Genomic DNA, 19,990 nt, shown 5'->3' with positions numbered 1-19,990 from the left:
TTAACTGAGTAACATTATCAAAACTTTTCTGAAAAACCTGTTGTACACAATCTACTGTAGTCTGATTGATAGCTTATACTTTTCTAGCAATTAAAATGCCAAAATTTTTGCTCATTTTGGGCCTCTGAATAAAATTTGTTCCTCCGATATAAGCTCCTTATTTTCCTATATCATACTATACAATAAATGCCTGATGTATCAGATATGATACTCTACAAAAACACATATGCACGCCCTAAAAGTTCAATAAAATGTTCCATTTTTTTTTTTTTTTTTTTTTAAAAGGTCAACTTTTTCTTGACCTTTAATGGCTGTATGTTGAGGCTGAAACCTGTGAATACAACCCTGTGTTACATATTGCCAATTTATCTCTTAAATCGCCATGGTTTGGGTCTCAAGATGCTTCAGCCTGACCGTCACTCGAAACACAATATTTACCACACATTCTGACACTCACACAGGAGATTATGAAATCATCCTGTTGATGAAACTTGGCCTGGATGGTGTGGGCTCCCACACACACTCACACTCGACTTGGTGCAGTGAGTAGATGCTCAGAGCGGTCCACTGCCTCTCGCCTCTCTGCTCAGGCTCAAGCTGACAGTGGGCTTTACATTCGCCTGAGGGGAAAACAGTCGGAACGTTGATTTAATTTTACAGTATAGTTACTGCTCAGACGCGTAAGCGAAAGAGAAGAGCAAGAGAGGATAAGACGGAATGGCCTTTCCTGACATCACGGAGAATGACATAAAAGAAGTGATGCTTGAGGAGGCAGAGGACATCTTTGATGATAACGGTAGGGTCATGCTGGGACGGGGTGGGAAGTTTATACCGTGGTTGTGAGTGAATCTTGTGGAGATGTAGTTTTTATGTGTCATATCTCGACATAATACAGAATGTGTGGAGTGGGCGTTCTTGTATAACTCCTGGTTGTGTTGAAGTACATTAGTAGATCTGTTTGATAACTCAGATACATTGAGCATGTCACTGTACAGCTGCGCCTGTAAAACCGAAACATTGCAGCCGTTTGGCATTTTAGAAGGTAGTGCATGATCAAATATGTACATGTGAGTGATATCTGCTGTTTGAGCGGAGGAACAGGATGCTGGTCGATGTTCTGGAAGGCATACATTTCCCCTGTTTATGAAATTTGCATAAATTAACATACTGTAAGAATTTTAAAAACATTCTGAAGAGAATTTACTGTATGGTTACGTGTAGATGACTTTTGGAGCAGCACAAACAAAATGTAATGATATGAGAATGTAATGACTTCTGTTTTTCTGTTAATGGCATTTCAAGCAGATGAATATAATGTGAATTTCTCTATAGTGCTCGAGCATTAGAAATATTGCTAAAAAGCAGTACAACTACTATGATTTGTGTTCAAGCAAGAAAAGCTCCACATGCTGCACACACACAAACGTTTGGGGTTGGTAAGAATTTAATGTTTTTGAGATATATTTTGAAATGTAATTTTATCATGTGATGGTAGGGCTGGGCGATATGGCCAAAAAGTCATATCTCTGTATTTTTTGGCTAAATGGCGATGGTATATATCTAAGTATTTTCTGCGTTTTTCTATTTGGATTTAGAAAAAAAAAATCTGTATTTACTTTTTAAAAATCTTAATTTAACATCCTGCCTAATGTTGTCCTACAAACAGTGTTTATATTGAAAGCTATTAATACAAATATAGTGAATGTAGTCTGGCACACTAATAGGCCTACAGTATGTGCAAAAAAAAAAGTTACTTTACATTCTAACATTGTAACAAACATTACAATCCAAAAATAAAAATAATGCATTTTAAAGCAGAAGTGTGTGTGTATATATATATATATATATATATATATATATATATTAGTTACTGCTATCATAAAAAATACACTTACTTGTAGGTTTCAAATTCTACATATGGCGCTCGTTCACGGAAGTCTATGAAGTCTAATATGCTGATTTGCTGCTCAAGAAACATTTCTTATTATCAATGCTGAAAACAGTTGTGCTCCTTAATATTTTTGTGGAAATCGTGATACATTCTCTGACAAATAGAAATTCAAAAGAACAGCATTTATTTAAAATATAAATCTTTTGTAAATCTTTCATAAATGCTTTTACTGTCACTTTTAATCAGTTTAATGCATCCTTTATTATTTAATCTTACTGATCCCAAACTTTTGAAAGGTATTGTGTAGTGGGAGAACTTAAATAATTTGGGTTTTGGGACACCATTAGTGGACTAAATTATTCACTCTCCAGATGTATTTTTTAAAAGTTCATTATGGACACTTAAGGCACCTTTTGAGGAATAAACATAATACATCATTCCCAAGATCATTCAAGTTTTGTTGCTTATTCTGTGTATGAAGTGTTTACATTGGCATCAATGGCTGTGAAATATCTAACTTGTTACCTCATTGAACATCCCATATAAACATGACTTCACTGGTAAAGTTGTCCTTTTAAAGCCTGTTTCTAGCAGAAGATGTCTATAGTGCTTTGTCTGTGATATGCTGTCTTAGAAATGTTGTCATCTCCATCTAAGTTCAGAAGAACTGAATGATCAGATTTAACTGCTGTTTCTGCAGAAACCCTGCTGCCTCAGTATGAGAAAGAGCAGGAACGGCTGCATGAGAATAGAGAGAGAAAGAATATAGCATGAAAGTGGTTTATTTCACTCAATCTCTGACTGTAAGTTACGATTAGGTCTTTATCTTTTCCCTGAAGTGTTTGAACTGTAGAAACAGCATGGCTGAGTTTGGATTAAGTGGAAATGTTGCTATGTATCTATTTATAGACTGTGATTATGTGAATGTGTTGGACATTACCTATCTCTTTCACATACGTAGAGATGAGTGTTTATCAAATGCAGAAGCATGTGATAGATTATAGGAATAAGAAATAAGGAATAGTTAGAGATATACAGTATAGATAATATACAGTACATAGATATATGCTACTATGGTATCACCATTGTGCATTATTGTGTTTGACATCTTTATAATATGTGACCCTGGACCACAAAACCAGTCATAAGTGGCACGGGTATATTTGTAGCAATAGCCAACAATACATTGTATGGGTCAAAATTATAGATTTTTATTTTATGCCAAAAATCATTAGGGTATTAAGTAAAGATCATGTTCCATGAAGATATTTTGTAAATTTCTTACTGTAAATATATAAAAAATGTATTTTTGTGAGTGGATATGCATAGCTAAGAACTTAATTTGGACAACTTTAAAGGCGATTTTCTTAATATTTAGATTTTTTTACACCCTCAGATTCCAGATTTTCAATAGTTGTATCTCAGCCAAATATTGTCCTATCCTAACAAACCATACATCAATGGAAAGCTTATTTATTCAGCTTTCAGATATATAAATAAAAAAATTGACCCTTATGACTGGTTTTGTGGTCCAGGGTCACTTATCTCCTTTTGTATGATAAAGACGGCATTATGGGAAAGCTGTGACTTGATCGGGCTGAGTTTTTTTCAATAATCATGCAACTTCTGTATTTTTTCTTTTGGAAGTTCAAAATCCAAGGCTCAAAAATATGAGGGAGCACATTGTTCTTCCAATATTTAATTTCCATCCAATAAAGCCAACTCATGAGAGTCGCTCATATCTTTTTCAGTATGCTGCACTAAGGCCATCTAGCTTGCAACCTAGTTTAAACTTTCCCTGAAAACTTTATTTTTTTTCTTCTTTAACCTAATTCAATCGAAAAAAGTGTTTAAGTAAGGGCAACTTTATGGAAACAAAACACATACTTGTGTTTTTTGCATGTGCTTCATGAGTTATTCAAAGAGGGTTTTCATGTGGCCGCCTGCAGCTCCTTGGGTAGAGAGTGAAGCCTGTTCTCTGGTCCTGAAGCAATGTATGAGCACTGCTGAGAATAAACTAAGAAGACCTGGGTCATGGTGACTATTAGAGTCTTGGTAAACAAAATTAATTTATGTTAGTCCCCAATATATACCATGTCAGCCATAATGACTAATCAAAATGAGTGCTACTTAAACAAGCAGTTACAGTACAAGTACTGGGCACATACTTATTAAAGTCACCATGATATCAAAATTGACAATTTCTATTTTATTATAAATTATTTATCCCTGCACATCATTATTTATTTATTTATGTTTTAATTCATGTGGCCTCATAGTCTTTAATCAAAATTACTTCCCCTCCCTCTTGCAGCGAAATCTCTTGATGATGCGTTTACTGGTGAGAGGGCGGGGCAACCTGTCACTCACATGAGATCACAGCAATAAGGTGACGTCAGAACCAGGAAGACTAATTCGCCGCTGGTTCCTTTGAGATTTTCCTATGGGGTTTTATAATGGGGTTTTTCGATTTATGTGTAAAATAAAGCCTGTGGTAAACAAAACTTGACTATACTTTGACGTTTTGTTCTACAACGTAAATTACACATAGCGAAAATGCGAATTTTAAAGCAGTTATGTTCATTTTTGAAAACGTACGTTTTTAATATGCAACTAGATAAGACAGCTTGGGGTGTGAGTGTGTGCAGTATAGAACAAAACATTAAAGTATCGTCAAGTTATGTTTACCACAGGCTTTATTTTGCTTATAAATAGAAAAACCCCACTATAAAAGCCCATATAGGAAAATCTCGAAGGTACCAGACTTCCGGGTTCTGCACTACTCTATAGCAAACCATCCAATCGATCCAATCATCCAATCGATCCAATCATCCAATCAATTCCGACTGGACAAAATCAAGTCCCATCCTAAATTTTTTTCTTGTTTGAGAAGAAAAGGGAAAAAAAGACGTTTCATGGCGACTATAATATTACCTAATCAATATTCATGAGCCAGGCTGTTTTATAATATTTCATCCTTGTTTTCATCAATATATACAATTAGAGTTGGTATTACAACTATTGATTTTGCAGTATTAAATTAAATTTTCTCCAAAATTGTTTGCACAGCATAAAATTAATTAGTTGAGACTTTGTGACATGTTTATGTATTTTAATTTAAAGGTCTTTGCAACTTTTGATTGGGTGAGTCCTCATATGATATTGCTGCAGTGAGTCTGTGAGGTGGCAAAAAGCTGCTGTATTACTAACAGCATTTAAGCTGGATTTAATGATGATTTCTGTCAATCAAATCAAGTGCCCATGCAAAAATCAGTGTCGAATTTCAAGCCATTTGTACACCCCCTGATCTATCGCACTCAGGCCAGGGAAACTGTATCCCCTCAGGGGCTTCAGCAAAGCTTACTGTGGTGGCATTAGATTTCAACGCTGAGCTGCTCCATGTATTGATTCCTGCAGGATGGTGGTGCCGCTAGGAGAGATTTACGGGTGTAGTCTGGCTTTAACTGAGATGTTATCTGTAGGCCTGTGGATCAGAACTTGCACTATACAATGTGCTCACTCATCATCACTGTGCAACACATGTCTAAGGCTGCCAGTGAATGATGTCAGTGTCTATGTCAGCAAAGCAGGACAATTGTATTGTAGCTCTAAATGGCTGTATGACGTGCACCCATCAGCCTATGGCTCATTGTTATCAGAAGCTGATTTAGTGTAGGAGTCAGAGATGTAGCACTGATCATTTCACACAGCTGTTTGATTCTCCACAACAAACACTTTTAAAGGTAACAAGATCAAAGTAGTTACCACAGATTACAAAACTGATTATAAGACTGATTATAAGACTGTTTTGTCTGAAATCTGACTTGATGAGCCTTGTTCAAAGTTGTATTGAGTTCCATATAAATGTGCTACTTCTGTACAGCTACAAATCACCTACAGCTAAGAAGAATTTGTGTATTAATAATAATAATATAAAATATTGCAGGTCTTTTATAATATTTCTTTTGCTATCATTTTATAAAAGCAGTAAGCCTCTTAAAGAGATAGTTCACCCAAAAATGAAAATTCTGTCATCATTTACTTACCCTCAAGTTGTTCCAAACCTGTATACATTTCTTTTTACTGATGAACACAAAAGAATTGAATATTTTGAAAAATGTTGGAAACCAAACAGTAGACCCAATTGACTTCCATAGTATTTTTTTAACCATCCTATGGAAATCAATGGGGTCCATCAACTGTTTGGTTAACCAAATTTTTTTAGAATATCTTATTTTGTGTTCAGCGGAAGAAAGAAATTCATACAGGTTTGGAACAACTTGAGGGTGAGTAAATTATGACAGAATTTTTATTTTTGGGTGAACTATCCCTTTAAAGGGTTACCTTTGTTCATCTTCGGAACACAAATTAAAATATTTTTGATGAAATCCGATGGCTCAGTGAGGCCTCCATTGCCAGCAAGACAATTAACACTTTCAAATGGCCAGAAAGCTACTAAAGACATATTTAAAACAGTTCATGTGACTACAGTGGTTCAACCTTAATGTTATGAAGCGACGAGAATACTTTTTGTGCGCCAAAAAAACTTTATTCAACAATCTAGTGATGGGCGATTTGAAAACATTGCTTCATGAAGCTTCGAAGCTTTACGAATCTTTTGTTTCAATGGTTCATGTGACTTTGGCAGTTTGATGCACGCTCTGTGTATCAAAACTCATCTGCTTTTGTTAGATTGTGCTTCAAAAATGATGAGAAAAATAACAATTTGGGATGATTAATATCTTATTTTTTTAAGGATGTACTGAATTATAAGACTATAAGAACATCATTTTTTGCAGTGTATCTTTTCTTTTTAATTTTATTTTTGGGATTTTGCCACTTTTATTGATTGAAATAGAGGAGAAGTAACTTGAAATTATTGGAGAGTGAAAGCGGGAGTGGGATGTAAGGCATTGCGTGAACACACTGACACCATGCACTCGCCACTAAACTGGATCTCCAAAAAAAAAAAAATTCTCAGATCTACAGCCATACTTTCATAAGTATGTCATCTTTTGCTTGTTGGTAGTTTCAGGCTTATGCCGACTGAAGGCTTTAGTCCCTCTCACTGCAGCTTGCGTGCGTGAGGTTTATCCATCCATAGTAGCGTGTGATGCTCTGGGCAAGTGTGTCAGAAGGAAGCAGCCATGACCTGGTCATAGCGACTCAGGACACATGCCCTTGAGCACACAGAACAAACTGTGCACCCTCAGTGTGAGAGGAAAAGAACATGGGATTACTGTTCTCTTTCTTTAAGCAGCCAGAGTGGTGTTTTTTAAAAGACAAGAGTTTCAGGTGTCACGTGCTCAATGATTGCTGTGTGGGGGGTTGTGTGTTACGATGTTGTTTTTCCTCACCACCACATTACAGAGGCCTACATTGACCTACTTTAAACCAAACAAGCAGAGCTTCTACAAACACGAGGCTACTATGACTGTATTCTTGTGTGCACGGTGGGTGAAAACGCACAATGTGGAGAGGTGAAACACTGATGAGGCCATTGACAGATGAGCAGAGACACTTCCCGGTTTGCGCTGATCCACCATTCAGTTGGAAAACATGATCCACTGATCTGGAGCCAGCATTCCCCGGCTGATTCTTTATTTTTATGTCATTTACAATGTCATAACTGATCTCAATCTTACCATAAACCTATTATACTGATAGTGTACTGAACACCTGGAAGCCGGCTGTCCACAGACAGCTGTGTGGGTTGGCACCGTGGGTTGCTACCTGCTCAGAGCCTGTCATTAGGACCAAAGGCAGGAGATCAGCCACAGGGCATGGCAGCCTATAATCTAAAAACTCAGGCTTACTGACTGCCTTCAAACACCATGAAATATACACAGTTTTGCGGTGCTGCAGTTTTAAAGGGTTCAAGGGAAAATTTATGGCCACCTGACAATTTACTTAGAGCTAGATTTATACATTTTACAAGGAAATGTGAGGGGTTCCTACTCCATGCAAAACTCACAATAAGGTGCTTTCTGCTAAACCAGTGCACAGTTCGCAACCTTTGTGACTCCAACAATATTCAAAGGACCGACATTTCTAGTTTCTGTAAATTCAGTTTCAAGATTTCAGAACTCGCACTCTTTTTAACCAATGAATTTCCATGACTTTTCAAGTTGTTTGTGATTTACTGGATAAGGATTAAAAAATATTTTTTTTTAACTCACAATTTCTACCTGATAAAATGCTTAGAGCTTGGTATGACTAGAAAAATGTATATTCATTATAAAAATGCCCAAGGAGTTTTGAGATTGTATTAATTTACATGACATTTCCAGGTCTAGAAATCACACTTTTAAAATTAAGCTACCTCATTTTTCCAGGATTTTCTTTTTTCAAGAAAAAGTGTGGGGGATACTTAAAATAAGAAAAACCCTGATTTTTAAAGTGGTTGATTATAATTTCACTTTTTTAACTTTAGTTAGTGTGTAATGTTGTATAAACAACATCTGAAAAGTTACGACACTACGATATTTTCTTTTAAAGAATTCACTGTTTAAGGAACAAGCTTCTTCCCGGGTTAGTGACAACACTAACACTAAAATTTACATAAACCCTGGGTGAGGCCATGTTGGGCTGCTTTAGAGAAGAGGAAGAGTTGTTGTATTAGAGTGCTTGCCATGCCGTCATTTTACGCCAGACTGCTTCACAAACGAGGGTCAATTCAACGCTGGATTTGCACAAAAGATTAACATGACGGCACATGCTAGTCGATGAGTTGAATCAACTCCACAGCAACTACATAAATTTATCCATTAACCATTCAGAAACGTCCAGATGCATTCTAAAAGTTGTTGTTGTTCTTCCTGAGTCTCTCCATCAGTGTCCGACTCTGGTTTGAACAATGTAAGGCTGAACACCGTTACTGACAATCATCATTTTGGCTGCGTGCGATTCTCCGGCTTTGTTGTTGTTTTGGAACGTGAGCAGCAGCTCATTTGCATTTAAAGGGACACACACAAAAACTGCATGTTTTTTCTCACACCCAAATAGGGGCAAATTTGACAAGATATAATAAATTATATGTGGGGAATTTTGAGCTGAAACTTCACAGACACACTCTGGGGACACCAGAGACTTATATTACATCTTGTAAAAGGGGCATTATAGGTTCCCTTTAATAGTTTTTTTAAAATTATTATTTTAAATAATTTTAAATCATCTTGAGGCCCCCTTGGAAGTTTGCTGAGCTGAGCTCCAGTCCTCTGGTTGAGAACCACTATGCTAAATGAATAAATGTACACATAAATAAATGTAAAACTGCATACAATTACTTGAATAAACTTCTTCTATGTTTTTATATAGTGTTTTATTTGAATTACAAATCATTTTGATATTTTTGGGGACATAAAGTTAAACATGAGTGTGATAAATGATAATTAAAGGGTTAGGTCACCCAAAAAGGGAAATTCTGTCATTTATTACTCACCCTCATGTCGTTCCACACCCATAAGAGCTTTGTTCATCTTAAGAACACAAATTAAGTTAATTTAATTAATTAAATCTATGTTTTTATATAGAGTTTTATTTGAATTACAAATCATTTTGATATTTTGGGGGGCATAAAGTTAAACATGAGTGTGATACAAATGATATTCGTTCACCCAAAAATGAAATTTCAGTCATTAATTTCTCACCCTCATGTCGTTCCACACCCGTAAGACTTTCGTTCATCTTTGGAACACAAATTAAGATATTTTTGATAAAATCCGATGGCTCAGTGAGGCCTGCATTGCCAGCAAGATAATTAACACTTTCAGATGCCCAGAAAGCTAATAAAGACATATTTAAAAAAGTTCATGTGACTACAGTTGTTCAACCTTAATGTTATGAAGCGACAAGAATACTTATTTTGTTTTTTTTGGCACACAAAAATGACTTTATTCAACAATATCTAGTGATGGCCCATCTCAAAACACTGCATCATGAAGCTTCGAAGCTTTACGAATCTTTTGTTTCGAATCAGTGGTTACTAAGTTAGTACTGCCAAAGTCACGTGAACCATTGAAATTTCCAAACACTTATAATGTAATGAAGCCTTAGTAGCTTTCTGGACATCTGAAAGTGTTAATTATCTTGCTGGCAATGCAGGCCTCACTGAGCCATTGGATTTTATCAAAAATATCTTAATTTGTGTTCTGAAGATGAATGAAGGTCCTACGGGTGTGGAACGACGTGAGGGTGAGTAATTAATGACAGAATCTTCATTTTTGGGTGAACTAACCCTTTAATAAAAAAAAACCTTCTTGAAAAGAAAACCTTGTTTGGTAGATTGGTATAATATTTCATTTTTATTTCTTAGAAAAAAGGGCATTAAGGCAATTTTGTTAAAAATATGTAAATATTAAGATTAATATTTTAACCAAATCAAGTCATGTTGTGTGACCAACATGGAGAAATGTAAAAAAAAAAATAATAATAATAAAATAAAAATAAATTATATCATAATAAGGACCCCTCAGACAATTTTTAGTACTGGTTGCTATAATCTAGGCAAAGGTTGCAATTTTTTGATAAATTCTCATTTACAGAGGTAGTAATTGAATATTTCCATCTTGTTAAAGTGATCATTCTGTCGACAGCTTCACACATACTGATCTTCAGCTGCGCTCATCTGGCTGCTTTTTGTAACCTTTTGACCTCAGTGGCATGCTATAATCTATTTCTGTTTGTCTCTCTGAATGGAAGTGTTCGGAAATTCCTGAGATGAGACATATTTGTTAAACAGAATTGTACAAACGTGTGTGGATGGTTCCTACTCAGTTTATATCTACAATGCACGGGAAGATGGCAGCATAAAATATTAAGACAGATTGATTGGACATGATCAGTGTTTTTAGATTTTAACTTGTATAAGTGCATGTCCAGCCTCTATAAATGATGTCTTTGTATGTGAGTGTTGTCACATTCCTTCATTGCTTATTGATTCAACTCATAGAACCTGCTGTTTTCATTTGCATTTCACCGGCTAACCTGTTTAAGACCAGTTGTAAGTGAATGGAGAGAGCTTTTGCTTTTGTATCAGGCTCCTTTAAGAACTGTTTGTACAGGGCTCCAGTAAATATAGCTTCTCATCGGGGGCTGCTGATGACAGCCATAATTACAGGATGAGGCGAGCAGCAGCTGAGAGAGAGAGGATGCATGTGGAGGTGTCTGTGCTATACACTGTCCAAGCCTGTCTGGATGCACTCAGTCTCTCCGACTATTATACAATACATTGCAAGGCACAGGAGTGATGAACCACCAAGGTCAGGTTTAACCACAATGAGCTCAGCAGGAAGACTGGGACTTAAAGAGTGAGACATGATGTAAAGTAGCTTTTACAGTAACTGTACCTAAATCAGGTGCTCAGACTTTAATGTGGTCATGCTGATTCTGCTATAAAGTGCAGTGCCTGCGAGGTACATTTCTTCCACCTACAGCAAAGACTTGATGAATGATGAATAAATGTGTGTGTTTTGCGGATGAAAAGATAGATTTCACGTATAATTAATCCTTCTAATTGATCTCTTATCTGCCCACATTGTCTAAAAAAATAACATACTAATACAGTGACTCAGTATAGTCCCATTTGTATTGTTTCCATTCAACTTGCAGAAAAGTTTTGTTTGTTTTTTGTCTCTTAAATGTTGTTGTGCCATATTTTTGGGTAATTCCTTGTATCTGTTCTTGAAATTGTTTTAAGATATGTTGTTTATTTAAAAAAAAAATGGTAGTAGTACATATACGCCTATCATAATTATCACTAACATTAAAACAGAAAGCAAAATTGGATATGGCACATTATGAACATAATCATTCATAATAATAGTCGCTGTCCATTTAATGAACCCAACGTTCAGCGAAGCTCAGCTTAAAGGGTTAGTTCAACCAAAAATTAAATTTCTGTCATTAAGTACTCACCCTCATGTCGTTCCACACCTGTAAGACCTTCGTTCATCTTCGGAACACAAATTAAGATATTTTTGATGAAATCCGAGAGGTTTTCTTTATTATCTCCTATCGAAAGCAACGAAATTACAACATAAAAGGTCCATAAAAGTAGTAAAGACATTGTTAAAATAGTCAACGTGACTACAGAGGTTCAACCTTAATGTTAGGAAGCGACGAGAATACTTTTTTGTGTGCAAAAGCAACGACTGGAAGCTCAGCAATGTTTCTTAAATGTAAACTGTGTAGGAGAATGACAGGGTAGAGAAGAAATTGTTGAATAAAGTCATAATTTTTGTTTTGTTTTTGCGTACAAAAAGTATTCTTATATGGGAGATAAAAAACCTCTCGGATTTCATCAAAAATATCTTAATTTGTGTTCCCGAAGATGAACAAAGGTCTTACAGGTTTGGAACGATATGAGGGTGAGTAATAATGACAGAAATTAAATTTTTGGGTGAACTATCCCTTTAACACGGATATCCAGTTCTGTTGATAAGACTTTAACATTGGTATTCCAGCATATACACAGGTCAGTAGTCTGCAGCTTGTACTATTTTCTATAGTGTGCAGGTTTCATGTAGCTTACAGGCGCACTGATCTATTTTAAATATGCAAAACACCTACAGACACATAGTTTAAGCAGTTTAAAATTCACCCTGACAGCTGAGCACATACACTATTAATGCCAGCCCCTGTGCACTACAATGTGTTTTTAGACAAGCCTGAAGCCTTGAGTCAGTCAAGGGTGGTGAATATGTACTGTAGTGACAAAACGAGAAGACCCCGCCCACTTCCACAGCGCTGCCTGCTGATTGGTCTTTGGCGGCTGTGAGGGAGAGCTACAAATCTGTACGAGTGTACTACATATGATTTTTGATCCGTTGCTGTCGTTCCGGATGGTTTCTCTCAGCAAAGTCTGCACGTTTTGCTGTACTAGTTTTATTTAGCACACATCAGCACACGAGCTGCAGAAAGGAGAAGTGATATTTTGCTTTCATGGATGGAAGTGCCCAACTCGAGTAAATAACATTCACTGGGAATAAGTTTTCTCTCTCGTGCGGTGAGTACGGTCTGTATACTTGACACTACAACGCATTTTAATCTTGATATTTTTGCTCACTGTAGCGACATGTGAATTTTGCAGCGTGGGTTTGCTAGAGTTATTTCTCAAATGACAATATTAAGGAATAATTGTGGTTGACTATCAGTTGCCTTTTGTTTTGATGCATTGTGCATGTGATGAACTAATAACTACCGTTTTTAACTCAGCATCCGAGTCAAAGATTTATATCCTCCTGTGATATTCAGTTTAGATAAATTCATTATATAAACAAACTGAAGTTTTGTACATTTGTAGTACTACGCGAGAAGCACGTAACTGATATTTGCAGACGCTGGCCAGTGTTTTAAAAAGCGATTTTCCTTCTGTTTAATTTAATAAACTCAATGTAATATCCCCCGCTCTTAACTGAATGGACTTCAGTTCGCTTCTCGAACGAATCGTTCTTTTGAGTCGGATCTTTTAAATGAATCGGGTGAACCGGTTTACAAAACCGATCCGAACGTTTCGTTCAGTAGTCAGGCTTCAAGAAGCTGCACTTGTGCGGGTGTGATTTAAATGATTGTGTGATGAGATAATGCAAACTGTCAACAGAACAGCAAATGATATCTGTTTGAACCTGCTGTAGTTGTACTATACTTTGGCAGCTGTCAGTTCAGTATTTTATGAGCTTATATGCATGACACAGTGGCATATGTTTACTTCCAGAAAGTGAAATACTTCTCTTGGAGGTTAGGCTACTTTCTATATAAAAGCAAACATGACATGATTTAAGATATTTGTTTATATCTGAATATTTTGCGATAAACCTAAAATATATTGATTACATAAAATGCTTTCATGTATCTTGTATCTTTTTTTTAATTTTCATATAATTTTTTTTTTTTTTGGTATGTTGTGATTTATCTCGCCATTGGTTGTCATTGATATTCCTCCAGAGAAAATGAATGAGAAAAATACTTCCGAAAAAGTGGGTGGTCACTGTTACGCTCTATTGGAGGGGGCTTCCAGTGTCGAGAGCTGCCAAACCGATGACAAATGAGCATTTCTCAGAACTTCATATCTGAAGATCTTTCTCTGATTAAAACCCACCTTTCCCTTCCTTCTAACTCAAGCTCCTACCCATTCCCCTTTTATCACACTCTTATCTCTTTAATCTCAGCCTCTCAAAAATGTCATGTAGTGCATTTTAGATCACATTCTGCTCTCTGTTTTTTGTTTGACATGTCAAAGCAAAGATTCAGTGGTTAATCAGTTTTATCTTGGTCTGCTGAGCCAATTATTTGAACATTGTTTGTTTGAATTCAATACATTATGGCTTATTATTTGATACAATGGACCATTATGGCAATCCAGACAGTCCTTGAGGTCTGTCTAAACTCTCAACAATGAGAATAATGATTGTTGATGTTCTTTACATTAATTCATTATCTATTTTCTATAGCAAAGAAAGGGGATGTTTGGATTTTGAGTGTACTTCAGAGCAAAGTGTATGTCTTCAGCAGTGCATGTTATTTCTTATTCGTGAATTTCGCTGGATAAGGAAAAGCTCAGTGAAATTTGGCAGGCTTTCAGTAAGATGAGGCCGCTTTACTGCAGGCTCTTCAAAAACATCCAATCCTAGTTCTCTGGAAAGGCGATGAGCACATCAGCTTTGTGAGTTGATGTTAAGCTGTTTACAGTAATGTTTACCCCTACTGTTTTTCCTTAGGCTTTAGTGGTTTGCGTTTTCACAGCTGATAATCATTGAATGCCCCTCTCTTGGTGGTCATCAGTGTATAATCCTACTCAGAAGGCCTGTCGTCTCAGGAGCCAACTTGATTTTTGTAATAGATGTCTACTGGCTTTGCTGAAATCTGTATTATATCTATTTTTATATATATATTTCATTTGACTTCATGGAGATGTACCTTGAAGCATATTGAGATGCACATCATTGACATATCTCCTGACAGAGATATATGATCGAGCTTATGAGTTTTATGTGTGTTTGAAAGGCGCACTCTTTCCAGTGATCATGTACAGACAAATCCCTATCATATAGTCTGACCCCTAGGGTCTGTGGAGGGGTATTTTAAGAAATAGAGGAGGTAGAAAAGAAGTTGTTGATGAAAGAGAGACGGATATAGCCTATCTTAGAATCTTTTTAGTTGGTGGAGAAAGCGGGATGAAAGCAGTCTGGGTTTTATCTGCTGTCACTCTGTTCTTATGACAAGGGGCAGTGAGAGGTTTTGGCTTACGTCACGGCCGTAAAAAGAGCTAAATCAAATCAGTGCGGTCAGCAAAAGGCCGCCAGAGTGTCAGTGTTACTATAGAATCAGTCTCCACTGAGATATGCTCTCTGTTGTCAGCTAACTCCATCCAACAACAGTACTCTCAATGAATACATTACAACTGAATGCTTCATCTGACATTAACGAGTACATGTGGCTAAGAGAAGTGAATCAAGGGGAAAGTAGGTTTGTGTTGCTGATACTGCATTTGAATTTACCTGAGGTTGATAATCAGGTTTATAAATAGTGTACAATATCTTTACTTTTAATATTTTTTTTTATTATTGATATTGATTTATGTTTCGGATGTTCTGAGTGGGTACATTTACATTTATGCAGACATGTTTATGCAAAGCGACTTACAAGAGAGGACCAAAAGCAATTCGTAAAGAAGCCAACAATATTCCTAATATACAATGTAAGGTTTATTTGACAACTAAGTTAGGTAGCAAGCTAGAGAAGAGGAGAAATGCAGAGAAGAAAATGTTTCTTGTGTAAGTGCATTGGTTCATGGGTGTGGAGTGCTTGCAGAAGAGCTGTTTCTTGAAAGATGTGATGGTCTCAGCAGTTCGGGTGGAGGTTGGCAGCTCATTCCACTAGAGAGGAACAGAAATGAAAGTGAAAAGTTTTGGAGAGTGACTTTTTGCCTCGTTGTGAAGAAACAACAGGGCATCACTAATTCAGTGAGCTTAGCTAGCAGGACAAGTGTACACTTATAGGAGTGAATTGAGGTAGGGAGTGTGCTGCTCTGAAAGCCAGCGTCAAAACCTTAAAGGGTTAGTTCACCCAAAAATTCTCTCATAAATTACTCACCCTCATTTTGTTCTAAACCCGTAAGACTTTCGTTCATCTTCAGAACACAAATTAAGATCTTTTTGATGAAATCTGAGAGTTTTCTGTCCCTCCATAGACAGCTACTCAACTACCACTTTGACGCTTCAAAAACTTCATAAAGAGATCGTAATACGAATCCAAATGAATTGAGCTGTTTAGCAAATTTTCTGAAGGGACACGACCGCTTTATATGATGGATAGATTTAATTTAGGCTTTTATACACATATAAACATTGATCAGGGAACATAAACAGAAGCTCAACGAACCTGCTTGACGCGTGAGATCAAACTTCTTGCTGAAGCTCAAACATGCTGCATAACACACAAGAATGAACCTTGTGTGTTCTCACACATGTCAAGCGAACATGCTTGAGCTTCCGTTTACCGCAACTGATGTGTGAGTTGATGAATGTTTATATGTGAATAAAAGCATAAATTCAATCTGTTCATCATGTAAAGTAGAGCTGCACGATTCTGGATAAAATGAGAATCACGATTTTTTGGTTTCAAATAGAGATCACGATTCTCCCACGATTCTGAATATACAACCAAACAAAATAACATGTAATTTACTAGAGGTTCTGACAAAATATAAATTGCTGACACTAATTGCTGGAAAATGTTTGAATGAATTATTTAAAAAATGGTTTTGAATGAATTCAATGACTCATTAATAAATACTTGTTTCATTGCTGGATGAATCAGTGTTTTTGAACGAATCTTTTGAATGAACGATTCAATGACAAATACATTTTTTAACAGTCAGTTGTCGCCACCTAGTGGAATTAGATGTAATTGATACAAACGTTATTTGGCGTGCCAAGTTCATTTCAAAAGGTAGTTTGCTCTATTTTGATCGCTATCGTAGACATCGGTGTTTAAATACTAACTTAAAACTTTTATCTCAGTACTTCTGTGATAGCCTAATGTGAATATTTGTAACACAGAAATAACTAATGTGTGATTCAAAACGGCTCTCTCTGGCTCTGGCAGCACGAACACAGATTTGAATGTACCGGTATGATTTTGTCAAAGGTTTAATAGACGCGGGAGAATCGTTGTCATTAATAAAGTAGGATCACGTGGGTGCTTGAATCGAGATCGTGATCTTTTTACAATTAATCGTGCAGCTCTAATATAAAGGGATTGTGTCTCTTAAGAAAAGTTTGACTAAACCGTTCAATTCATATGGATTCGTATTAAGATCTCTTTATGAACTTTTTGAACCTTCAAAGTGGTAGTTGTGTAGCTGTCAATGGAGGGACAGAAATCTCTCAGATTTCATCAAAAAGATCTTAATTTGTAGTTAAGTGTAATAAGTTTGGACAAGAAGTTGCATTGCTCTGACAGGAAGGGCCTGACTTTCCTGATGATGTAAAGCGTGATCCTGCACGACTGTAGTTTATCTGTTCCAAATTCTAGTGAACTGTCTTGCTTTTATCGCCTACATAGGCAGCTGCCTTCTAAACTGACTTATTTGGAACGTTCAGGTAGCAATACTAAGCAAATAGCGCTCCTGGTGTGATATAGCATGTTTTTTTGATGTTCGCATGTTGCTAAGGCTAAGCTAATGACATAATAAGCATAAAATATGCAGCAAGACTACACAATATTGAAGAAAAAAACAATATGCGATAACTTGCTACATGTGATATGATAATGTCTTTTTTGAAATCAATTAATGCAAGCTGTTTCGATATGTGTATCGCAATTTGCGATATTGTGAGAAATCATGCAGCCCATATTTGCAGCGCAAACAAAATTGAGGTAAATTGTGTTTTTTAATTAGAACTGTTCGGTAGGGCCTACTGATCGAATCTTATGTTGTAATCAGTATTTCTCTTGACTCGTCCTCCATCTTGGATGCCATGCATTCTGGATTGTTCACAAATGATACATGTAATGCTACCTTTGTCCAAAATGAGATATTTTAAAGGCAGTGTAGTTTTGCAGCTTACCTTTTCCATCAGGGGTTTTTCTTTGCTGCTTTAAAAATGCTGTCTAGGTAGGCATCTGACTATGTTTTGGAACAGAGCTTGGGTTTTGTTCATTTTCTGGCAAGCTGAAGTGAATGACTTGGCAACTTGTGTGGGGAATCTTTCTCTTGTTCACTCTCTCTCTTCCTGAACAGATGACATGTGCTTTTAGCGCTCATCTGTGGGGGTGCTATCCCATAATCCCCCTGATTAACAGTCTATTTAAAATCAACTGCACTGACACCCCTCATACATCCATTTTGCAGGTCAGTTATTGCATAGCAACAAAATCACAATCTCTCAGCCCTGTGATTAGTATTATGGTGGTTTATCCTTCAAACATAAGCTGATGAACTGAATGTTTTTGTTTTTCCTTGTCTGTTTGCATAGCAGTTAGAAGGTGTGTGGAATATGATTGGTTGTGGTGGATTCTGTCTGAAATGTCATTGGCTGATTGAATTGAGGTCCTTGTCATGTTATGTATGTCATATTCTCCCTCAGATGATGGTTGTTTTTTACATTTTGTCAGCTCTGACATATAATCTGCTTTGAAAAGCCAAATCCTTATGCCTTTTAAAGGGTGCTGTCCTCCTTGGGGTCTGTCCTGACATACAGCTGTGCTTTAGCAGAAAATGAAGTCAACTCCCTCTTGTCAAACCCAGAAGCAATGCAGATAATAGGAAAGCACCCTCATAAACTACAACTGTTTTCAAAAACCACCTATTTTTTTTTTTTTTTTTTTTTTACATTTTATAATTGAAAATGCCTCTGAAACCTGCCGCCACAATCTTAGAGTTCTGGGTGGTTGCCAGGGTGTTCTGTGTGTTTATTAGCATGTTGCTATGCAGTTAATAGGTGAATGTTTACTGGTCCAAGTAGAAAGAGCCTACCTACAAGTTTCTCTGATGTTCAGGGCTGCGTTTCCCAAAAGCATTGTGAGCTAAGTTGGTCGTAGAGACCATTGGCGGCAGTGGTTCTACGATCTACTTAGGCTACTTTGAGAAATGCAGCCCTGGTCGCACAAATTAATGAGTTTGTTAAATAGTTTGCTTAAGTTTAGGCTAATACTTAGGGTTAGGAGTTAGTTTCTTTATGCTAAGTTTGTATATTGTCATACTTGGCTTGGCGAGCTCCACTAATTCGGGATTTGGCCTATCGCCTGACCTAAATTCACTACATCAAACCTCTTTTTGTCATATTTTTTCATCGTGTAATTTTTTTGTTTTTGTATTTTTAGAACACTGTTTCAACTTCAGTCTTTAAGGGTTGTGCATCAAGAGTGTGTGTTTTCTTTCTTAGATGCTTTGAAGCTGAAAGTGACAAGTTATCTTTAATTTAAAATGTCTTTTCAGTCTTCAAAAAAACAACAACAAAAAAACAACAATAAAAAACCTCTTTTAATGTTTAATCTGCGTGTGGCTGCCTCACAAAAGTCACAGTGTTGGCATCTCTCTCTCTTTTTTGTTTAGAAGTGTTCTAGTTATGTCCAGTTGGCAGAGCGCAGGAGAGACAGAAATGAAGAGGCAACTGTCTTTCTCTGTTCTTGTCTTTCACAATGGTCTGTGGCAGAAATGCTGAATCATTCTAGAGATTCACCTGCAAGTGTCTGCACCCGGTGACGTGCTAGCATGTGTCGTTGCTGGCATAATTAATTCAGTTCAGTTCCCATTCTCCAAAGCTAAAAGCATTGCTTTCAGCTTGAGCTATGGCCATGTCTTATTTGTGTGACACTGGTCAGCACTGTCTGAATAAAGAGAGACCAAATGAAGTGAAACTTAGTTCAGTGGCTTAACAAATGTCCGGGACTGGCATAGCCCCTCAGTGACAATCCACATTTAGTGGTGAAGTTAGAAATATGCACATGATTTTAGAACAGCTGTTCCTTGGAGCACAGTTGCTTAAAGGGATATTTCACCTAAAAATGAAAAATCTGTCATTTATTCACCCTCGTGCCATTTTTTGAGTCTGCCAGTGTGAATCACAACACAATATTTTACGTTTTGGAGAATTG

General features: G+C 36.6%; 1 protein-coding gene across 4 annotated transcripts in view; it reads left to right on the top strand.

Annotated features, from left to right (window-relative positions):
- Positions 1-19,990, top strand: part of ripor2 (RHO family interacting cell polarization regulator 2) — a 72,577-nt gene that overhangs the window by 19,896 nt on the left and 32,691 nt on the right. Inside the window, exon 1 of one of the 4 annotated variants that reach the window (XM_051872698.1) lies at positions 521-796. The exons of 1 other annotated variant lie outside the window; for it this stretch is intronic. In XM_051872698.1, the coding sequence (XP_051728658.1) occupies positions 718-796 (79 nt within the window). In that variant the 5' untranslated portion in view covers positions 521-717. Of the gene's footprint in view, positions 1-520; positions 797-12,687; positions 12,897-19,990 lie in introns of those variants that run through there. 2 more of the 4 variants (XM_051872701.1, XM_051872700.1) reach the window with 2 other exon arrangements.

This window comes from Ctenopharyngodon idella, chromosome 19 (assembly GCF_019924925.1).
Source record: "Ctenopharyngodon idella isolate HZGC_01 chromosome 19, HZGC01, whole genome shotgun sequence".
Taxonomy (NCBI): domain Eukaryota; kingdom Metazoa; phylum Chordata; class Actinopteri; order Cypriniformes; family Xenocyprididae; genus Ctenopharyngodon; species Ctenopharyngodon idella.
Note: the sequence above shows the minus strand (reverse complement) of the source record. Positions and strands in the feature narration are given on the sequence as shown.